The sequence below is a fragment of the Lithobates pipiens genome, unplaced genomic scaffold (genome assembly GCF_037356315.1).
Source record: "Lithobates pipiens isolate NorthernLeopardFrog02 unplaced genomic scaffold, aLitPip1_a1.2 Scaffold_23, whole genome shotgun sequence".
Lineage (NCBI taxonomy): Eukaryota > Metazoa > Chordata > Amphibia > Anura > Ranidae > Lithobates > Lithobates pipiens.
In genome coordinates, this window is record NW_027507785.1 from 102844225 (window position 1) to 102865422 (window position 21198).

General features: G+C 41.9%; 1 protein-coding gene across 1 annotated transcript; it reads left to right on the forward strand.

Annotated features, from left to right (window-relative positions):
* The first annotated feature begins 72 nt into the window (after window positions 1–72).
* On the forward strand, window positions 73–17812 carry LOC143927771 (uncharacterized). Its single transcript, XM_077452112.1, has 4 exons — window positions 73–208; window positions 13195–13348; window positions 16808–16936; window positions 17457–17812. The coding sequence occupies exons 2-4, from the start codon at window positions 13201–13203 to the stop codon at window positions 17516–17518; spliced, it is 339 nt and encodes a 112-aa protein (XP_077308238.1). The 5' UTR covers window positions 73–208; window positions 13195–13200; the 3' UTR covers window positions 17519–17812.
* The last annotated feature ends 3386 nt before the right edge of the window (window positions 17813–21198 follow it).

Here is a 21198-nt window from a genome sequence, read left to right on the forward strand (position 1 = left end):
TTCCTGAAGGAATCTAAAGTACAGTCTGTGATCTTCCTAACCTCTCCCTAATCATCACCCTCCTCTCTCCCCAGTACTAGGAGCAGCCAGCTGCAATATCTGTTCCGCCTCCACACTTAGGTGGAAGGACTTCTAAAGAAAGCTCTGCGCTCGTGAAAAACACTGGCAGAACTTAAAAAAGGAAAAAGCGACAAGACATCAGCCCAAGGTAAACCTTTCTTTTCTGTGAGTACTGTACTTGGAACAAAATGTTACTTCGGAAATACAGCTGACCATGCTGAGAGACACAAAACTTGAGGTCACCCTCACTGTGAATGAAAGAGCATATTTGTACCAAACATTGACTTCTTTGCTCAACTGTTTTTCTTTTTTGGAACATTTTGGAAATATAAATATTATTTCTTATTTGTTAGCCTGTGCGTATATAACAAGCATCATGCAGTGTTCTTCATTTTGTCCTGAAACTGTGGGCCTTGATTGATGAAAGTCACCAAAATCACATTTTGAGGACTTTTTATTTTTAAGATGACCACATAGCACAAATCCAGAGCAATTTCAAAAATGTATAGCAGTGTAGATGAAAAAACCCTGCAGAATATTTAAGTTTCCAACTGTCATACATGTGTAGAGTTAAAATTACATCAAACTACAGTTAGAAAAAATTATATACATTATATATATATATATATATATATATATATATATATATATATATATATTTATGTATGTTTTCTTAACCACTTCAGCTCCGGAATGTTTACCCCCCTTCATGACCAGGCCATTTATTGCGATACGCCACTGAGTTACCTAAACTGACAATTGCGCAGTCGTGTGACACTGTACCCCAAAACTTTTGGTGGTATTTGATCACCTCTGTGTTTTTTATTTTTTGCGCTATGAACAAAAAAATACAGACAATTTAAAAAATATATATATATTTTTTACTTTCTGCTATAAAACATATCCAATTTAAAAAAAAATTTAAATCACACATCTTCATCAATTTGGGCCAAAATGTATTCTGCTACATATTTTTGTTTAAATAAAAAACGCAATAAGTGTAGATTGATTGGTTTGCATATCTCTACAAACTATGAGATATATCCATGGGATTTTTTATTTTTTTTACTAGTAATGGCGACGATCAGAGACTAATAGGACTGCGATATTGCGGCAGCCAAACCTGACACCTAACTGACACTTTTTGAGGAACCAGTGACACCAATAGAGTGATCAGTGATACAAATATGCACTGTCACTGTATTAATGACACTGGCAGGGAAGAGGTTAACATCTAGGGTGATCAAAGGGTTAAATGTGTGGCCAACAAGCTTTACTGTGTGAGGAGTTTCTACTAAGTCATGTGCTATTTTTTCCTTCCTTATTTACAGGAAGGAAAAAAAGCTCATTGCTGTTTCAGAAAAGAGCCATGTGTTTGCTTAGCTACACTGGGTTTCCTTCGGTAATCTCTAAAGCTGATCGTCGGGTGCCAGCGACCAATCAGCAGCCAGCACCCACTGACTGGTTAATGCTGCAGCCAATCGCAGCACAGCCTAGGTATGTGATCCTGCGCAGGAGAACTGTCTTACCGCCGAATATGTACTGTATATGGCCGGCAAGTGGTTAACTCACAAAGTGCCTTCTATTGCTCTCATCCTACTCGTAATCTGTAAATTCCTTTTTTTTTGTGGCTGTGATCTGGCTTACTGTTAGAGGGTGGCTTCACTGTCCATGGTTGCACTGTATATATGTAGTTTATTTCTGTCTTTAGTAATAGAGTACACTAATTGGGTGGTTGCAGTGGTTCCAGATCATGTTTGCCCCTCGGGGCTTTTCCCGTGTGAAAGCCCCGCGGGCTTTCACACGGGAGTGGTGCATTGGCAGGATGCAAAAAAAAAGTACTGCTAGCAGCATCTTTGGAGCGGTAAAGGAGCGGTGTATACACTGCTCCTGCCCATTGAAATCAATGGGGCAGCGCGGCTCTATTGCTGGCATAGCGCCGCAAAATTTATGGTAAAGCGCCACTAAAAATCACAGCACTTTACTACCGATGCACCCACCATCCCTGTGTGAGAGGGGACTAAGAAACAATTATATGAAAAATACAGGACCATTAACCACTTGCTGACTGCCCTATAGCAGTGTTACTGTGACAGGGCAGCAGCTGTGGGCCAGATCATATATATATACGTGATCTGGCTCTTCTGGGTAGTGGGCGAGAACACATCGCCGCCGGCTTGCTCCCACTATGATTATACACAGTGGGAGCCTATTAGCGGGTATAATGGACTCGACGTTGGCTGGCACCCGCTGATCATCCTGCAGAGACACAGAACACTGGTCTGCCTATGTAAACAAGGCAGATCGCCATTCTGTCAGTAGAGAAGGCATAAATTCTGTGTTTCTGCAAAAGCAAGGACTAGGATCCATATCTTCCCCTAGTAAAAGCACTTCCCACACTGTAGTAAAACACAGGCTAGGCACACAGTTAACCCTTTGATCTTCCCAGTCAGTGTCATTAGTACAGTGACTGTGTATATTTTTAGCACTGATCACTGTATTATTGTCACTGGTCCCCATAAAGTGTCAGTTAGTGTCCAAACGCCCGCAAAAATATTGCATTCCCGATATAAGTCAGTGATCGCCACCATTTCTAGTAAAAAAAAAAAAACATCCTATTTTTTGTAGACGCTATAACTTTTGCACAAAGCATTCTATTTATGCTTCTTGGGATTTTTTTTACCAAGAATTTGTAGCATAATACATATTGGCCTAAATTTATATAGAAACAGATTTTTTTACATTTTTTATTAGATATGATTTCTTTTTTCAAGGATTTTATTACAATTTTTTTTCAAAGAATACAAGTTTACAACATACACTGTCAATGTGTCAAGTATTTAAAGATATTCAGTCATATACAGTTAGGAGAACAGAAAACTTATGGAAAGTAATCAACAATATCAAGATAATTGAGTATTGTCATATCGTCATATCCAAACTGAACAGGTGACAAACATATATAGACGTCATGTTACATCTATCTATAGAGATGTCATAGAGTGTCTCCTTATGGGACAGGGGAGGAGGAGAGTAAGGGGGGAGCTTGGTTGTGAAGTACATATGTACTGGGACTGCGAAAAAAAAACTGAAAGGGAGGGCCCAACCCTATGTGTACTGGATATACCAATGGTTATGTAAACCTATCAGGGCATGAGGGACGTCTCATTGTTTCCGTCTCTGGAAATTGTGTTTTTGGGAACTTGTCTGGCATCCAGCACTGGCCTGGGAGTTGATTGTGAATTATCAACACGTAGTGACTCTTGGAAGCTGAGCTAGCATGCCTACGTGCTTGTAAATATAGAGGGATCATCGTGCACCACACTGATCATCTCCTGTCTGATGGATATGATGATACCATTCTGCATGCGTTGGGGTAGAGAGGATATTGGATATGTTTTATAGCAGAAAGTAAAACATATTTTTTCCTTAATTCAAAATTGTTGGTCTTTTTTTTGTTCATAGTGCAAAAAATGTAAAATGCAGAGGTGATCAAATACCACCAAACAAAAGCTTAATTTGTGGGGAAAAAAGGCGGAGCATGACAGCGCAGTTTCAGTTAAAATAAACCAGTGAAAATGTGAATGGTCTCACAGTTAATAACAACTAAAGATAATTATGTACTGTACCATCATCCATAAATATATTGAATATGAACTTGGAGATCTGGTCCCCAACCAGAACTACAAAAAGGAGAGAAGAGCTAAGGGACTATTGCGGTACATGTTAAAGAGGAAGTAAACCCCTTCAAACCACTTTGACCTACAGGTAAGCCTAGATTAAGGCTTACCTGTAGGTCCAAGCAATATCTCCTAAACATATATGGTTTAGGAGATATTTGCCCGAAAATGGGCACCGCTGTCTACGGCGCATGCGCCGTAGACAGCGGCGCGCAGGCGCACTAAATGCGGCAAGTCCAAGAATGGATTTGCCTAATTTGTCGACTCCCGTGCGCATGCGCGGGAGTGACGTCATCGCGGCTTCACCGAATGGCAGCGGCGGAGCTGCGAGACGCGACTCCCGTGCGCATGCGCGGGAGTGACATCATCGCGGCTTCGCCGCTGTCATTGGTCGGAGCTGCGAGACGCCACCAGCAAGATGGATGCGGCGGACTACAGGGATCAGCGGCGACTTCGCTGGCTCCTGTGTCAGGTAAGTGACACATAATGAGCTACTATGCGATGCATAGTAGTCCATTATGCTTTACCTTTGCAGGGAAAAAAAGAGGAAGTAAACCCATCAGGGTTTACTTCCTCTTTAAGACTGTAGTAAATACACTTTATATAGGCCAATTTGTAAAAACAATACATCAATTTATTAATACAATAAAACTATTTCAGAATGACAAGCTGGTACAGGTGGTGAAGTATTTCTACTAGTTTCGCTATATCTTAGCTTCTTCAGGAAATACATACATCTGTAAAAGAGTATTGACATATGATAGCAAAAAATACATTGATAGATTTTATTAAATATAAAAAAACAATGAAAAAAGGGGGGAAAAGTTAATATACATCATACATCACAGGTTCTTACCCCACTCAATGCACCAGCAGAGTGAATGAAACACCCAAGACAGCCTCCCCCGGCGATTGGGGGAGATGTTCCATAAAACAGGCCGGCGTCTGTGTAGAAAATAATAATGTATATACTAGTCTAAGCCCTTGTACACATGGTCGGATATTCCGATGGACAATGTCCGATAGGACCGTGTTGTCGTATAATCAGACAGTGTGTGGTCTCCAAATGTTCAAAAACAGAACAAAACTCTGGATAGCCGCACTCCGGGTTGAGTAAAAAATAAAGTGCCTTTATTTCTTCAAATGCAAGTGCAAAACTCCATGGAACAACACATCACAGCAAAGAGGAACAAAAAAAAATAGAACAAGAATGCTGACGCGTTTCACGCTACAAACAGCGCTTACTCATAGCTGACTTTTGTTCTGAATAATAAACAAATATATACTATTCACGTATAGACACACCATAGTAAAATCAGAGGTAAAACCATGACAGCTGGTGAAGCTATCATCGTAGATTCTCCACACATGTATTCCACACCCAGTTGTTAATTATTAAGAATGACTGGGAAAAGGAAAAAGGGGGGTGAAAATATGCGTGTGGTAAAACGTGATTGTATGAATTTAATACAAAATGTGAATATACAAAAATATGTGGGTGAAAGTGATGGTGTATAAAGTAAAAGAAAAAATATATGTGTAAATGTATGTATATATATATATATATTAGTATGAATATAATACAATGTAATAGTAATTATGTGTTTGTGCAAAATATACTATGAATACATAAACAAGGGAAGGGTGAATGAATATTATGCAATTTAGAGTAAAAAACTGTGTTAAATGTTTATGTATTTGTAAATAGACTCAAATATTTAGAGAAAACTGTGATCTAAGAGTAACAGGAATGAACATACACCGAACAAAGCCGCATCAATGCAGTGGCCATGTTTATGTGAACTGTTAGTGAATAAATGTAAAAGCCAGTATAGAGCCATACAATTGGTAGAATTATTCGGATGACAAGTAGTGTGCATGCATGGAGAATCCAGGACTCAGAACAGACCATAGTCACCAAATATTTATAAGGTTGTACATACACCAACCGATCTCATGCTTTTATCGGTGTGTAAATAAATGTTGATATTTAACCAGTTGCCGACCGCCGCACGCCGATGTACGTCGGTAGAATGGCACGGGCAGGCATAAGGACATACATGTACGTCCCTTGCCTCCCGTGGGTCGGGGGCCCGATCGGGCCCCCGCCCGGTGCCTGCGGCGGTCGGTATTCGTTCGGGAGCGATCCCGGACGAGGGGACGGCCATTCATTCATGGCCACCCCCTCGCGATCGCTCCCGACGAATAGAAATCCCCGGTGACATCACTTCCTCTCCTGTAATGTAAACACAGGAGAGGAAGTGATGTATTCTCTCCTCCGTGTCGGTATTTTTTGTTCCGACACGGAGGAGAGCGGATCAGTGAGTTGCACCAACACTCTACACACACAGTAGAACATGCCAGGCACACTCACACCCCCCCTTTACCCCCCGATCACCCCCCCAATTACCCCTGCCCCCCAGTCACAGTGACACCAATGTCATTTTTTTTTTTTTTTTTTTTTTTGCATTGGTGTCATTTGTGACTGTAATAACTGTTAGGGCAGTTAGAGTTAGCCCCCTTTAGTCCTAATGTACCCCCTAACCCCCCCAATAAAGGTTTAACCCCGTGATCACCCCCCGTCGCCAGTGTCACTAAGGCTGGGTTCACATTGCAGCGGTTTATGAGAACGAATGTGATTCGCACCGCACTGCAGTGCAAATCACATCCGATCTCTGTGCGATTCGAGTTCAGCCATTCGCCGCACCCGCCACACCCGCCGCACCCGCCGCAAATTCGCACGGGACCCTTTTTTTGGCCCGCAGCAGAATCGGATCGCATGGGTGTTCACACCATGCGATCCGAGTTTGCAGATCGCACTGCGATATGCGAACTGATCTGGGGGTGTCAGTAACATTTCACTGACACTCCCAGCAGTTCGCATAGGGCAGTGTGAACTGCCGCCGGGAGGCATGCGATGCGGGAACCCGCCGCGGATTCGCGGCGTTTCCGCATCGCTCCAGTGTGAACCCAGCCTAATAAGCGATCATTTTTCTGATCGCCGTATTAGTGTCACAGGTGACGCTAGTTAGGCAGGTAGGTATTTAGGTTCGCCGCAGCTTTTTATAGCGCCAGGGACCCCCATATACTACCGCATAAAGCCCCCTGATTGCCCCCTAGTTAACCCTTTCACCAGTGATCACCATATAACTGTTACAGGTGACGCTGGTTGGTTAGTTATTTTTTTATAGTTTCAGGGCACCCGCCATTTATTACCTAATAAAGGTTTAACCCCCTGATCACCCGGCGGGTGTCATTTGTGACTAATAACTGTTAGGGCAGTTAGGGTTAGCCCCCTTTAGTTCTAAGGTACCCCCTAACCCCCCCAATAAAGGTTTAACCCCGTGATCACCCCCCGTCGCCAGTGTCACTAAGGCTGGGTTCACATTGCAGAGGTTTATGAGAACGGATGTGATTCGCACTGCACTGCAGTGCAAATCACATCCGATCTCTGTGCGATTCGAGTTCAGCCATTCGCCGCACCCGCCGCACCCGCCGCAAATTCGCACGGGACCCTTTTTTTGGCCCGCAGCAGAATCGGATCGCATGGGTGTTCACACCATGCGATCCGAGTTTGCAGATCGCACTGCGATATGCGAACTGATCTGGGGGTGTCAGTAACATTTCACTGACACTCCCAGCAGTTCGCATAGGGCAGTGTGAACTGCCGCCGGGAGGCATGCGATGCGGGAACCCGCCGCGCATTCGTGGCGTTCCCGCATCGCTCCAGTGTGAACCCAGCCTAATAAGCAATCGTTTTTCTGATCGCTGTATTAGTGTCACAGGTGACGCTAGTTAGGCAGGTAGGTATTTAGGTTCGCTGCAGCTTTTTATAGCGCCAGGGACCCCCATATACTACCGCATAAAGCCCCCTAATTGCCCCCTAGTTAACCCTTTCACCAGTGATCACCATATAACTGTTACAGGTGACGCTGGTTGGTTAGTTATTTTTTTATAGTTTCAGGGCACCCGCCATTTATTACCTAGTCTCACTAGTGTACCCCTAAATTTAGGGGTGTCTACTTTCCAAAATGGGGTCATTTGGGGGGGGTTTGTGCCATCTTGGCATTTTATGGCCTTCAAAACTGTAACGCCCTTAGAAAGCCTGAAGGCGGTGCTTGGTTTTCGGGGCCCCGTACGCGGCTAGGCTCCCAAAAAGTCCCACATATGTGGTATCCCCATACTCAGGAGAAGCAGCAGAATTTATTTTGGGGTGTCATTTCACATATGCCCATGGCATGCGTGAGCAATATATCATTTAGTGACAACTTTGTGAAAAAAAAAAAAAAAAAGTTTGTAATTTTCCCGCAACTTGTGGCAAAATATAAAATATTCCATGGACTCAACATGCCTCTCAGCAAATAGCTTGGGGTGTCTACTTTCTAAAATGGGGTCATTTGTGGGGGTTTTGTGCCATCTTGGCATTTTATGGCCTTCAAAACTGTAATAGGTAGTGAGAAGTGAACTCAAAAATTTACGCCCTTAGAAAGCCTGAAGGCGGTGCTTGGTTTTCGGGGCCCCGTACGCGGCTAGGCTCCCAAAAAGTCCCACATATGTGGTATCCCCGTACTCAGGAGAAGCAGCAGAATTTATTTTGGGGTGTCATTTCACATATGCCCATGGCATGCATGAGCAATATATCATTTAGTGACAACTTTGTTAAAAAAAAAAAAAAAAAAAAAAGTTTGTAATTTTCCCGCAACTTGTGGCAAAATATAAAATATTCCATGAACTCAACATGCCTCTCAGCAAATAGCTTGGGGTGTCTACTTTCTAAAATGGGGTCAATTGTGGGGGTTTTGTGCCATCTTGGCATTTTATGGCCTTCAAAACTGTAATAGGTAGTGAGAAGTGAACTCAAACATTTACGCCCTTAGAAAGCCTGAAGGCGGTGCTTGGTTTTCGGGGCCCCGTACGCGGCTAGGCTCCCAAAAAGTCCCACATATGTGGTATCCCCGTACTCAGGAGAAGCAGCAGAATTTATTTTGGGGTGTCATTTCACATATGCCCATGGCATGCATGAGCAATATATCATTTAGTGACAACTTTGTTAAAAAAAAAAAAAAAAAAAAAAAGTTTGTAATTTTCCCGCAACTTGTGGCAAAATATAAAATAGTCCATGAACTCAACATGCCTCTCAGCAAATAGCTTGGGGTGTCTACTTTCTAAAATGGGGTCATTTGTGGGGGTTTTGTGCCATCTTGGCATTTTATGGCCTTCAAAACTGTAATAGGTAGTGAGAAGTGAACTCAAAAATTTACGCCCTTAGAAAGCCTGAAGGCGGTGCTTGGTTTTCGGGGCCCCGTACGCGGCTAGGCTCCCAAAAAGTCCCACATATGTGGTATCCCCATACTCAGGAGAAGCAGCAGAATTTATTTTGGGGTGTCATTTCACATACGCCCATAGCATGTGTGAGCAATATATCATTTAGTGACAACTTTGTGTAAAAAAAAAAAAAAATTTTTTTTTTTGTCATTATTCAATCGCTTGAGGCAAAAAAATAAAATATTCAATGGGCTCAACATGCCTCTTATCAATTTCCTTAGGGGGTCTACTTTCCAAAATGGGGTCATTTGGGGGGGTTTTGTACTGCCCTGCCATTTTAGCACCTCAAGAAATGAGATAGGCAGTCGTAAACTAAAAGCTGCGTAAATTCCAGAAAACGTACCTTAGTTTGTAGATGTGACAACTTTTGCGCAAACCAATAAATATACAATTATTGACTTTTTTTTTACCAAAGACATGTGGCTGAATACATTTTGGCCTAAATGTATGACTAAAATTGAGTTTATTGGATTTTTCTAATAACAAAAAGTAGAAAATATCATTTTTTTTCAAAATTTGCGGTCTTTTTACGTTTATATCGCAAAAAATAAAATATCATCAAATACCATCAAAAGAAAGCTCTATTTGTGGGAAGAAAAGGACGCAAATTTTGTTTGGGTACAACATTGCATGACCGCGCAATTACCAGTTAAAGCAGCGCAGTGCCAAAGTGTAAAAAGACCTCTGGTCATTTACCAGCAAAATGGTCCGGTCTGAAAGTGGTTAAGTAATACATCAATCAATACATAATCATAAAAATATATTCACAATTACTATCATGTTTTCAAAAAATGAAAAACACACATATGACATATAAAATTGTTGATGTAAAGTAAAACAAAACAAAACAAAAAAAGAAAACAAAAAACTTTGAGAACCCTCACGGACAATAAAGTGAGTCTTAAAGCCTCAATCAAGTGCATAAAGCAATAAATGCACCCAAATGAAGCATATGCTCTTGGTGGCCGACCATGAACTTAAATATTCCATTAACATTATGATTAATGAATTAAGAATGAAGGGGGAAAATAAGAATGGAGGATAGCCCCCCCCCCTAAACTATAATAACCCTGCACCATTCACACAGGTCGCCCATGTGAAAACCGACGCAGAGGCATGCAAAGGCATCTGTGATACAATAACTGCGACTGGTGTGTGGACACCGTCTATTCCAGATAGGATAATAATATATAATATGTGATCGCAGTGTGTGTGAACTCACTTGAACATTGTTTATAAATTGTGTATATATCGAAAATATCCCACTGCAATACTATAAATGATCTCCTTTTCTTTAAAGACCAATGACCTGCATGAACAATGCAAAGGCATCTATAATGGGATAGGAACAGGAATGCAATAACTGTGACAAGTGTATGGACACTGTCCATTCCACATAAAATAATGATATATATAATCGCAGTGTGTGTGAACTCATTCAAACATTATTTGTAAATTATATGTATACAGAAGGTGTCATACTGCAATACTATAAGGTATCTCTTTATTTCTTTCTTTTTATTCTCCAAGTTTAATAGGCACCACACTAGATTGTGTAGAATATAAAGTATATGGGCTTACCTATATCTAAACTATGTTAAAAGGCTATATTCACGGGAAAAGATGTTTCCAAATCTATGCAATTGTCGGATGTAAGATGTACTGTATATAGTGTGTGGGCTCCATCGGACTGTTTCCATCGGAGTATCCGACGGACCAAGTCTTCCAACTTGTCTATAAAATTTTCTGACAACATGCTCCGATCGGACTTTGTCCGATCATGTGTAGAGAATTCCAATCGGACAAAGTGCCACGCATGCTCAGATCAAATTCCTAGACCAAAGCTATTGGCTACTAGCCTGAACGTAGTCCCGTCGTAACAAAATAACGTCATCACGTTAAGTACGATCAGATTTTCTGACTGTGTATGCAACAGTTTCGGACAAAATCAGACGGATTTGGTTGTCGAAATGTCCGACCGTGGGCTTATAATTAAGTAGTAGTAAATGGCCAGAGGTCCTGTCAAAATACCAAATGGCAGGATCAATACACCATAGCCAGTGCAAAGACCATATATATAAACCATCTATATATAGTACTTGGCATGCTTGGTTCCAAAGTGACCAATACCAGGGATACTGAAATTGTGTGAGAAAAGACAGGGATGTGTTGAGATAAGGATAGCAAGATGTTGGCTATACCCCGCTGCCTTTTCTTTCAGGGGCGGTGTCTCCCTTCCCCTTGCATACGTCCCGGCCCTAGATTTGGCCATGGGACCTATGCACAGGCGTGCCCGTGTTGATCCCGCGCGTGTGCGCTGTGGGTCCTGATGCACGCGAGTTTGCGCGCCCTGCATGTATTGGTGGCGCACACGCATGCCGTGGTTCATCTCCGCGTGCGCTCTGTGGGACCATTGACCCCGTGATGCTGTGTGCCGGCGATGACGCCTGCGCCCAGCTTGGTGGACAGGTCGGCATTTGACCCGGAGGGTCACTGTATTTTTTGCTATCATTGTTGATGTCTATACTCTTTTGCAGATGTATGTATTTCCTGAAGAAGGTAAGATATAGCGAAACTAATAGAAATACTTCACCACCTGTACCAGCTTGTCATTGTGAAATGGTTTTATTGTATTAATAAATTGATGTATTGTTTTTGCAAATTGGCCTATATAAAGTGTATTTACTACAGCCCTAACATGTACCGCAATAGTCCGCTAGCTCTTCTCTCCTTTTGGTAGTTCTAGTTGGGGACCAGATCTCCAAGTTCATATTCAAAATAAACCAGTGCCGTATCACAAAAAAAACCTGGTCATTAACCCCTTAAGCCCCGGACAAATTTGCAGCCAAAAGGACCAAGCCCCTTTTTGCGATTCGGCACTGCGTCACTTTAACTGACAATCGTGCGACGTGGCTCCCAAACAAAATTGGCGTTGATTTTTTTCCAAATAGAGCGACATTTTGAAAAAAATTCAATATTTTTTACTTTTTGCTATAATAAATATCCCCAAAAAATATATAAAAATTGTATTTTTTTTCAAAAAACATTCATACTATTCAGTAATGGACGGGGGGGGGGGGGGGGGGGCGTGCCGTTTTTTCAATTAGATTTATCTATATTGCCAAGACACGACAATTCATTACAGCCACGATCAGTTTTAAATTACTTTTTTTCCCTTTAGAAATGTAATTTTGCTGTGGTACTGTTATAAAAACTGTGCCACTTTACAGGCATACTATAGACACCCCCAGGCACAATAGTTAAAGGAATAATTAATTTTTATTGTTTCATTTAAGTATTATGAAAATCACTGATCCCGAAAAAACGTCAGTTTTTAAATCTTTTGTTTTGCATTGATACATGTCCCCTGGGGCAGGACCCGGGTCCCCAAACACTTTTTATGACAATAATTTGCATATAAGCCTTTAAAATTAGCACTTTTGATTTTTCATATTTGTGTCCCTTAGACTTTAACAGTGTTCATGTGTTTGTCTGATTTTTTTACATGTTCGCAAGCTCTGGTGCGAACCAAACCGGGGTTGTTTGGCTCATCTTTAATCATGACACTAATAGTCAGTGCCCTGATTATCAGTGCTGATGTCCCTTTTGTAGAAGCCAGTTATCAGCTCTCTTCTCCTCTCCTCATACTGTCAGCATGTTGAAAGGACTGCCAATAGCCAGCTTCTGTTTACGTTTTTGATTGGACATAGCTGATCACGTGGTAAAGAGGCATTGATTGGCTCTTTACCCAAATATGTGCTCAGCAGTGTCTGAGCATGTTGTCTGTACCTTGCAGCGGGCACACAGTGGTCGCGATCACGGGACACTGTCATATGACGGCATCCCAGAACTAGCCAGCCGCCCTGTAGCCATAATTTGGCTATAGCATAGTCAGCAAGTGGTTAATATCAGTGACTCATTTAAAGACTTGGAACATACACCTTCACAAACAAGGATGCAGTGGAAGTTTTCATAATCTCATAGATTATTATTAACATATAAATGATGAAATTATATATATATATATATATATATATATATATATATATATATATATATATATATATATAATTTTTTTTTTTTTTTTTTCTGATAAGCTAGGATTCACTTTCATGTCATTCTTTTACAGACAAGTATGGAGGGAAAAATATTATGGGCATGCATTGGTATATTGTTGTTTCAGACAGCATGTCTTTTTCCTATGACGTCACATTCAGACCATGGCAATGATTTTGGATCATCAGCTCAGTTTAATGCAGAAGATCCCAATTTTGTAATAGTTGGTAAGTAAAGTGCCATATCTTAATATTACCATTCATATAGGTTTAGGTTTACACCATTGTAAGATGAACCCGTGGTATGGCTATAGACATTTAAGTTTTTACATACCTTAAACAGTAAACAAGCAATAAATGAGCTTCTGAAATCCACTCCTTCATTCACCTCTGTAATTGTATGTGCTGTGGAGCAATACATCCTTATAGTTCATGCAGAAGCACTGACACAGTAGTGACTAGGAATGGGCCGAACACCCCCCAATCGGTTTGCACCAGAACATGCGAACAGGCAAAAAATGTGTTCGAACATGCGAACACCGTTAAAGTATATGGGAAATGCAGAAAAATAATAAAGTATTTTCTTTACACAAAGTTGTCAATTTAATAAGATATATTTACCACACAGCATGGGCATACTTAGAATGTCACCCCAAAACACATTCTGCCACTCCCCCTGAGTATGGGGATACCACATGTGTGAGACCTTTTTAATGTTTGAACTGATTATCTACTGGACATTATATCACAAAAATCAACCAATTGTATTAACAAAAGTGTACTGTAATGGTCAACTTTGTATAAATGGTCAGGGAATATAGATTGGTGTAGCATCATGTATAGCAGTCCCCATTCCTATGCAAGCTTAGCCTACTGCTACGTGGCTGCTCCTAGGAATGCCATGTTCACTGGCCAGGGAGTACAGAAGACTGAAGAAAGGAGGAACAAAACAATTCCTTGTGGTTCCAGGAGTGCAGTTGCGCTTAAGGGATGGCTGGGACAGGTGTCTCGTTGGAACATAGTGGGATATCGGACCTGTGTGATGTGATCAGGAACACTGATGATGGAATACACAGGTCTGAAAACACTGGGACTTGTGTGGTGGTGATCAGGAAAACTGTTGCTAGCAACACTAGTCTTGTGTGGTGGTGTAAGGTTGATTTACTAAAACTGGAGCATGCAAAATTCAGTGCAGTTCTGCTTAGAAACCAGCTTCCAGGTTTTATTGAATAAGCTAAAGTTATAAGCTTATTGGCTACTATGTACAGCTGCACTAGATTTTGCACTCTTCAGTTTTAGTAAATCAACTCCACTCTTTCTAGCTACACTGGTTTGAGGACACTGCGACTTGCTACAGGATTAAGGCTTGCTGTGTTTGAGCAGAGGTTTTACCACACCCCCTTCAGCTGCTACCCCTTTTAGCTGCAGATTCTGACAATATGGATGGAAATATGCCATGGCTGCAGCGTTTTGCTTTGCAGCCATAGCACGAATCTATATAAAAAAACAACAAAAACAAGAGAAGGGCACAACCGACCTAGTGCAGTTCCATTATAAACATTCATTAAAAAATAAAAAGTAACACACATAATACTCACAAATGTATGATGTATACACGCATATCAAAGCTTGACTGACACGTTTCGAGGGGGAACCCTCTTCCTCAGAGCTACTCTGGCTCTGAGGAAGAGTGTTCTCCCTCGAAATGCATCAATGAAGCCATCACGGACTCCATCTGGTCTCCTTGCACTATTGGAATCTTCCAGCAGTCCTGGAGGTGACTTGTCTTCATTTTGCTTTGATATGTGTGTATACATCTTGCGTTTTTGAGTATTATGTGTGTCACTTTTTATCTTTTAATAATGTTAATAATGGATTTGCACTAGGTCGGTGCACCCTTCTCTATTTTTCGCAGTTTTTCAGTATATTTGGATAACCATGGTCCTGAGAGGGCAGCAAGACCCTAGGCTTTGACACACTTCCTTCCCTTGAGCATTACACCTAAGCGCAGGAGGGTTACTTTCTTATAATCTCAGGAATTTATACCCCCTGTTGCTTTTGGCAGGTGACTTGCCCACCAATCATGACTCATTTAGGTGAACGGTGGTGTTTGGTCCTAGGGGTTAAAGCAAGTAGGAAGCAGGAAATACAACACCACTTCTCCACCTGTCAAATGCTCTTTGAAGAGTGATCCAAACACATATGTGAACAATAACTTATGATAGCATTAGGACTTATGTGGCGGTAACTGGGGACACTGAGACTGTCTGCACTGACATTTACTGCTGTGGCAGTGATCACTTGCAATGGCTGGCTGCACTGACATACAGTGATATCAGAGCACTTAGCCATTGTAGGCGATTAACGCCAAAGCAGAACAACATCACAATAGTGACACATCACTACTCCGGTGATAGTATGTAAAAGAAAATTGGCAAACATTGTTTTGTTTACATTCATCTTGCCTGCGGCCTACCTTGTAACTGCAGACAATAAGTACTAACAGAGAAGGCATCTGCTCTTCAAGCTATGGTAGCTGTAACAACCAGGCCCAAGGACTTAGACCTCTTTCACACCAGGGCGTTTTGCAGGCGCTATAGCGTTAGAAATAGCGCCTGCAAAATGCCCTAAAGAAGCTGCACCATTGTGTGTAGTGTGAAAGCCCTGAGGGCTTTCACACTACAGCGGTGCGCTGGCAGGACGTCAGAAAAAAGTCCTGCCAGCAGCTTCTTTGGAGCGGTGAAGGAGCGGTGTGTTTACCGCTCCTCCACCACTGCTGCCCATTGAAATCAATGGGGCAGCGCTGTAATGCCGCCGGCAAAACGCCGCTATTGCAGCGTATTGCCGGCGGTTTTAACCCTTTTGCGCCTGCTAGCGGAGGGTAAAAGCACCCCGCTAGCGGCCGAAATGCGCCGCAAATCCGGCGGTAAAACGCCGCTAAAATAGCGGCGTTTTACCGCCGACGCAAGGTGTGGTGTGGTGTGAAAGGGGTCTTAGACCCCTTTCACACCACACCGCTGATAGCTGATAGCGCTGATAGCGCCGGATTTGCGGCGGATTTGCTGATAGCGCTGATAGCGCCGGATTTGCGGCGGATTTGCAGCGCATTTCAGCCACTAGCGGGGCGCTTTTACCCCCCGCTAGCGGCCGCAAAAGGATTAAAACCGCCGGCAATATGCCGCAATAGTGGCGTTTTGCCGGCGACATCACAGCGCTGCCCCATTGATTTCAATGGGGAGCAGCGGTGTAGGAGCGGTAAACACACCGCTCCTTCACCGCTCCAAAGAAGCTGCTGGCAGGACTTTTTTCTGACGTCCTGCCAGCGCACCGCTGTAGTGTGAAAGCCCTCAGGGCTTTCACACTGCACACAATGGTTCAGTTTCTTTAGGGCGGATTGCAGGCGCTATTTCTAACGCTGTAGCGCTTGCAAAACGCCCTGGTGTGAAAAGGGTCTTAGGGTTTGACATGTCAGGATAAGAAATTTACATAAACTTCTATTTGTTCTTTTAACCAAAGTTTTAATTTACAACCCCATGAAAAAGTACAAAATTAATACTTTGTAGGATACATCTCTATCAGACTAATGAGAACAGTAATGTAGAAAGGAGTAGCTGGACTATTGAATATTCTTCTTGAGGATTTAGTAAATTAGTAATTTAGAAAAATGATTTTTTTATATTATTTTAGCTCTACCTTTCAACTTTGATTTTTATGATATGAACAAGGATGGTGTTATAACACTGGCTGAACTGTCAAATGCCACAGAGACTCAGATTGATGAGGCAAATGAACCATTTAAAAGTGCTGACAGAAACGGTAAGATTATTTACTAATTAACACGTAAAACGAATGTATTTTCTATTATTTATACCCTTTCTTTAAAGGCCAGTTAACACTAATATGGCTGGAGATTACTGATACCTAAATGCCAGGCGCAAGACTGGCCCAAGACCAAGAACTGAGTAATCAGCGGCCATGTGATTGCTCAGTTTTTGGGCTTAAAGCCAGCAGGGGACAGCTGCAGCAGTAGACTGATGCCGCACCATGGATGTGAGCATTGATGTCCAGACACCTCCTTTAAATAAATTAACACTGCCAATTTCAAGCTGCAATGGCATCTTCAATGTCATGTGCAGATTTAAAGTTTTTTTTGCAATTGAAGCCTCCAGCCTACATGTGATCACTTATAGCTGTCATAGCAATCACATGATCAGAAACCACTTTGATTGGTTCCCAATCTATGTGCAGGCTGGTGTGAACAAGCCCCAACATTTAATGTTTGTACTGTACACGTCTGTCCATGTATGTATAACGTACCCTATATTTTCTTTTCTAGGGGACCATCTTCTATCAGAAAAAGAATTTCAAGATGCCTCTTGGGTATTTTTTATTCCTTAGGCTAGTATAAACTTCAGAGGATCATTACTAAGGAGAAATAGAGGCATTTTAAGGTAAAACACCAGTGCACATGTTTTACAACTTTTGGATAGATTAGAGAATCATTTGAAACTCCATACTGCTATAACCACTTGGGAGCTTGGCCACCACTTCCTTTCCCAAAGGCACAACATGAATGAGAAGAAATCTCACTAGAGTGAAAGGAAGAAATGCTCACCTAGGCACAATGTGGTTTGGAATCCCCAAGCAAGGACTCAGATAGCAGTATAAACCAAAAATAAAATTGTGAAAAGAGTTATTCGTTAAGGCAACTCTGTCACTTGCAAAAATCATTAAAATATGGGCTGCTGGTAAAGAAAAAAACAGCATATTGTCTCTATGCCCATGCTACTAACCTTTGCTGTCTTGAAGACCTACAGTGGCTAAAGGATCTTTTATATCCCTGGTTCTCCACAAAATACTGTAGTTTGATCCATCAGCATCAACCTCACTATTGTGTCCTGTAGTGACTTAGAAAATTGTCAGATACTAAAGATTTTTCAGCAAACCTAGCTCTTCAAGAGATGGAAGATTGTCAACAGGAGAGGCAAGTCTTTCCTTTACAGCGTTATTTCCTTTCTAGCCATTATTTTCACATTTTTATTTTAGTGGCAGAGTTGCTAAATGCCTCTCAATGATGGGTTTCAAAATTATTTGGCAATCAATTTGCTATAAGCAAATTGATTAACAATGCATTTTAACTGAGAATTTCAGGCTAGAAAAAATGGGGGGGGGGGGGGGATTCCTTCCTGATCCCCCAGGAGGCAATCAGATATTCCCTGGATCAACTACCCCTGGTGTTACCTCTTTAATATAGAGTTATATTTTGTGCTTTTAAGAATACATCCAGCTCTTTTTTTAAACAATCTACTGAGGTGGACAGAACTAGTTCTTGTGGAAGTCTATTTCGTATTTTCGCATTTTCACTGCTCCCACTGTGAAGAAGCCTTTCCGTATGTGAGGGTTAGACCTCTTTTCCTCCAGATATAAGGAGCAGTGGCGGCCCAGAATGCAGGGTGCAGGGCCACATGCAGGCACCTGATGCATAGATTGCAATGGGTTTATTTATTTTTTTAAGCATGTGAAAAGAGCCAGAGGCTCTAATAGGCTTAAAAAAAGGGTGGGCTTGGGGCACAGTTCGCTATTGTCACACTAATTCTCCTTCTGGCCGATCAGGAAGCAGGTCTTGAGACCCATTTCCTGGTTGGCCAAAAGTAGGAGCAAACGTTTTGGCCTGGGAGGAGGAGGGAGGAGACTCACAGCCACCGCGATGACGAGGAGGAGATGCAGGGGAAGCCATCGCCTGGAGGGAAGCACTGCCCATGGCAAAGATGGCGTAAGAGCAGCGACCAACCACCACTGATAAGGTGTGCCCCCTTATTCTCGGTTATGACCTCGAAGTGAATAACTCTACACTAAGGTCACTATTTGGACCCCTTATGTTTTTCTACATGTTGATCATATCCTCCCTTAATCTCCTCTTCTGTAAAGAGAATGAATTCAATTCAGCGAATCTTTCCTCATAGCTCCATGCCTCTTATCAGTTTGGTTGCCCTTCTCTGCACTTTCTCAAGTTCTTTGATGCAATTTTTGTAAACTGGTGCCAAAACTGCATATTATAGATCAGGTCTTACTAATTATTTGTACAGGGGCAAAATGTTCTTGCTTGCACTTTCTCTCTCTCTCTATCGCACTCTCTCTCTCTCTCTCTCGCACTCTCTCTGGAGTCTATACCTCTTTTAATACAGGAAAGACTTTTTCTAGCTTTAGAAATCTCAGCTTGGCATTGCATGCCATTATTAAGTCTATGAACTACCAGAACACCCAGATCCTTTTCCACCATTGACTCCTCCAGCTGCTCCCCTTCTAGTGTGTATGATGCATGCCTATTTTTTGCTCTGAGTACATAACTTTATACGTATCCACAAAAGTTTATATGAAATATTTTTATAGTTTTTTTTTTAAATATCAAACATCTTATACTTACCTGCTCTGTGCAATGGTTTTGCACAGAGCAGCCCCAATCCTCTTGTTCTCAGGTTCCCTGCCTGCGCTCCTTGATCCTCCTCTTTTTTGAGTGCCCCTATAGCAAGCTGATTGGGGTGTGGGGCTGAGCCCCATTCTGTGTGTCTTATGGACAATTGAGCAAACAAGATATTTGGGGGGCACACCCTAAAAGATGCATTAAAGATGGTGCAGACATAAGACCATAAAACAGAACAAAATATTACAGCGCACACATGCAAAAAGACACTTACCTCCTGCAAGGCTATTTAAAACACCTAAACATTTTAAAATAAATATGGGGATTTGATCACACCATATTGCTATATGGTGCTTAAGCCCACTTACTGCGACAAAGTACCCCATAGTTAGTTCCCACTAACTATGGGGTACCTGGACAAGGTAAGTGGGCTTAAGCACCATATAGCAATATTTTGTTCTTTTTTTATGGACAATGAGGAGGCAGAGACCCAGGAGATCAGTTGCTCTTGTGCACATTGCTGGATCGTGATCGGGTTTGGGTAAGTATTGGGGGGGCTGTGGGGAGCTATATACAGAAGGTTTTTTACCTTCATGCATCCTTTAGAACCACTTTAAACCTCATTTGCCACATAGTTGCCCAATTAAATAGTGCATAGAGTTTGGATTGTAGGTTGGAGACAACCTGTAAGGACATAATTCCACTGCATAGCTTGGAGTCACCTGCAAACACTGAAGTTTTAAAAAGCAAGGGCCCCAACTCTAAACCTTGGGGTACACCAATAAAAATTGTAGACCATTCAGAGTATGAGTCATTAAAGAGGAGGGCCACCTTAAAAAAAATTATTAAAAGTCAGCAGCTACAAATACTGCAGCTGCTGACTTTTAATAAATGGACACTTACTTGTCCATGGTGCCCGCAATGTTGGCAGCAGATGATGAGCAATCGCTTGTCTCCCAGCTGCCCCTGCCGCCATCCTCTGTCAGGGAATCAGGATGTGAAGCGTTGCTGCTTCACTGCCCGGTTCCCTACTGCGCATGTGCAAATGCGCTGCGCATGTTCACCAGTCCCCTTTGTGTTCTGGGAACTGTGTTTCCCAGAATACAATGGGGGGAGGCATCTACGGCTAGCTGCAGCTAGCTATTCCCAGAAGTGGGTGCGGATAACTGGATTATACCGATATCTGTACCCCCCTCCCCCCTGAAAGGAGGAATCCGATGAGCGGAAGTTCAACTTTAGGGTAGAACTCTGCTTTAATCAATAAACTCTGAATACAGTCTTTTAGACATATTTCCATCCATTTACAATCTACATTTTCTAAGCCCGTAGAACTGAATTTGGACATTGGAACTGTGTCAAATGCTTTGGCCAAATCCATGTATACTCTGTCCACAGTCACTCCTTTGTTTGAGTTTTTTCTTACTTTCTCTTAAAAAGAAATCTGATTTTTATTTTTATTTTTGACAACTTTGATCTTTCATTATACCTTGCTGTTATTTTCTAGCAAAAACTCCTCTATGTGTTCTTTTAATAAAGTCTTCAGTATCTTACCAGCTATAGAAGTAAAACGAACCCGTCTTTAGTGACTTGGCAAAAACTGTGATCCTTTTTAAACAGAGGCACCATGTTTGCCTTGTGCTATTCCAGTGGTACCATG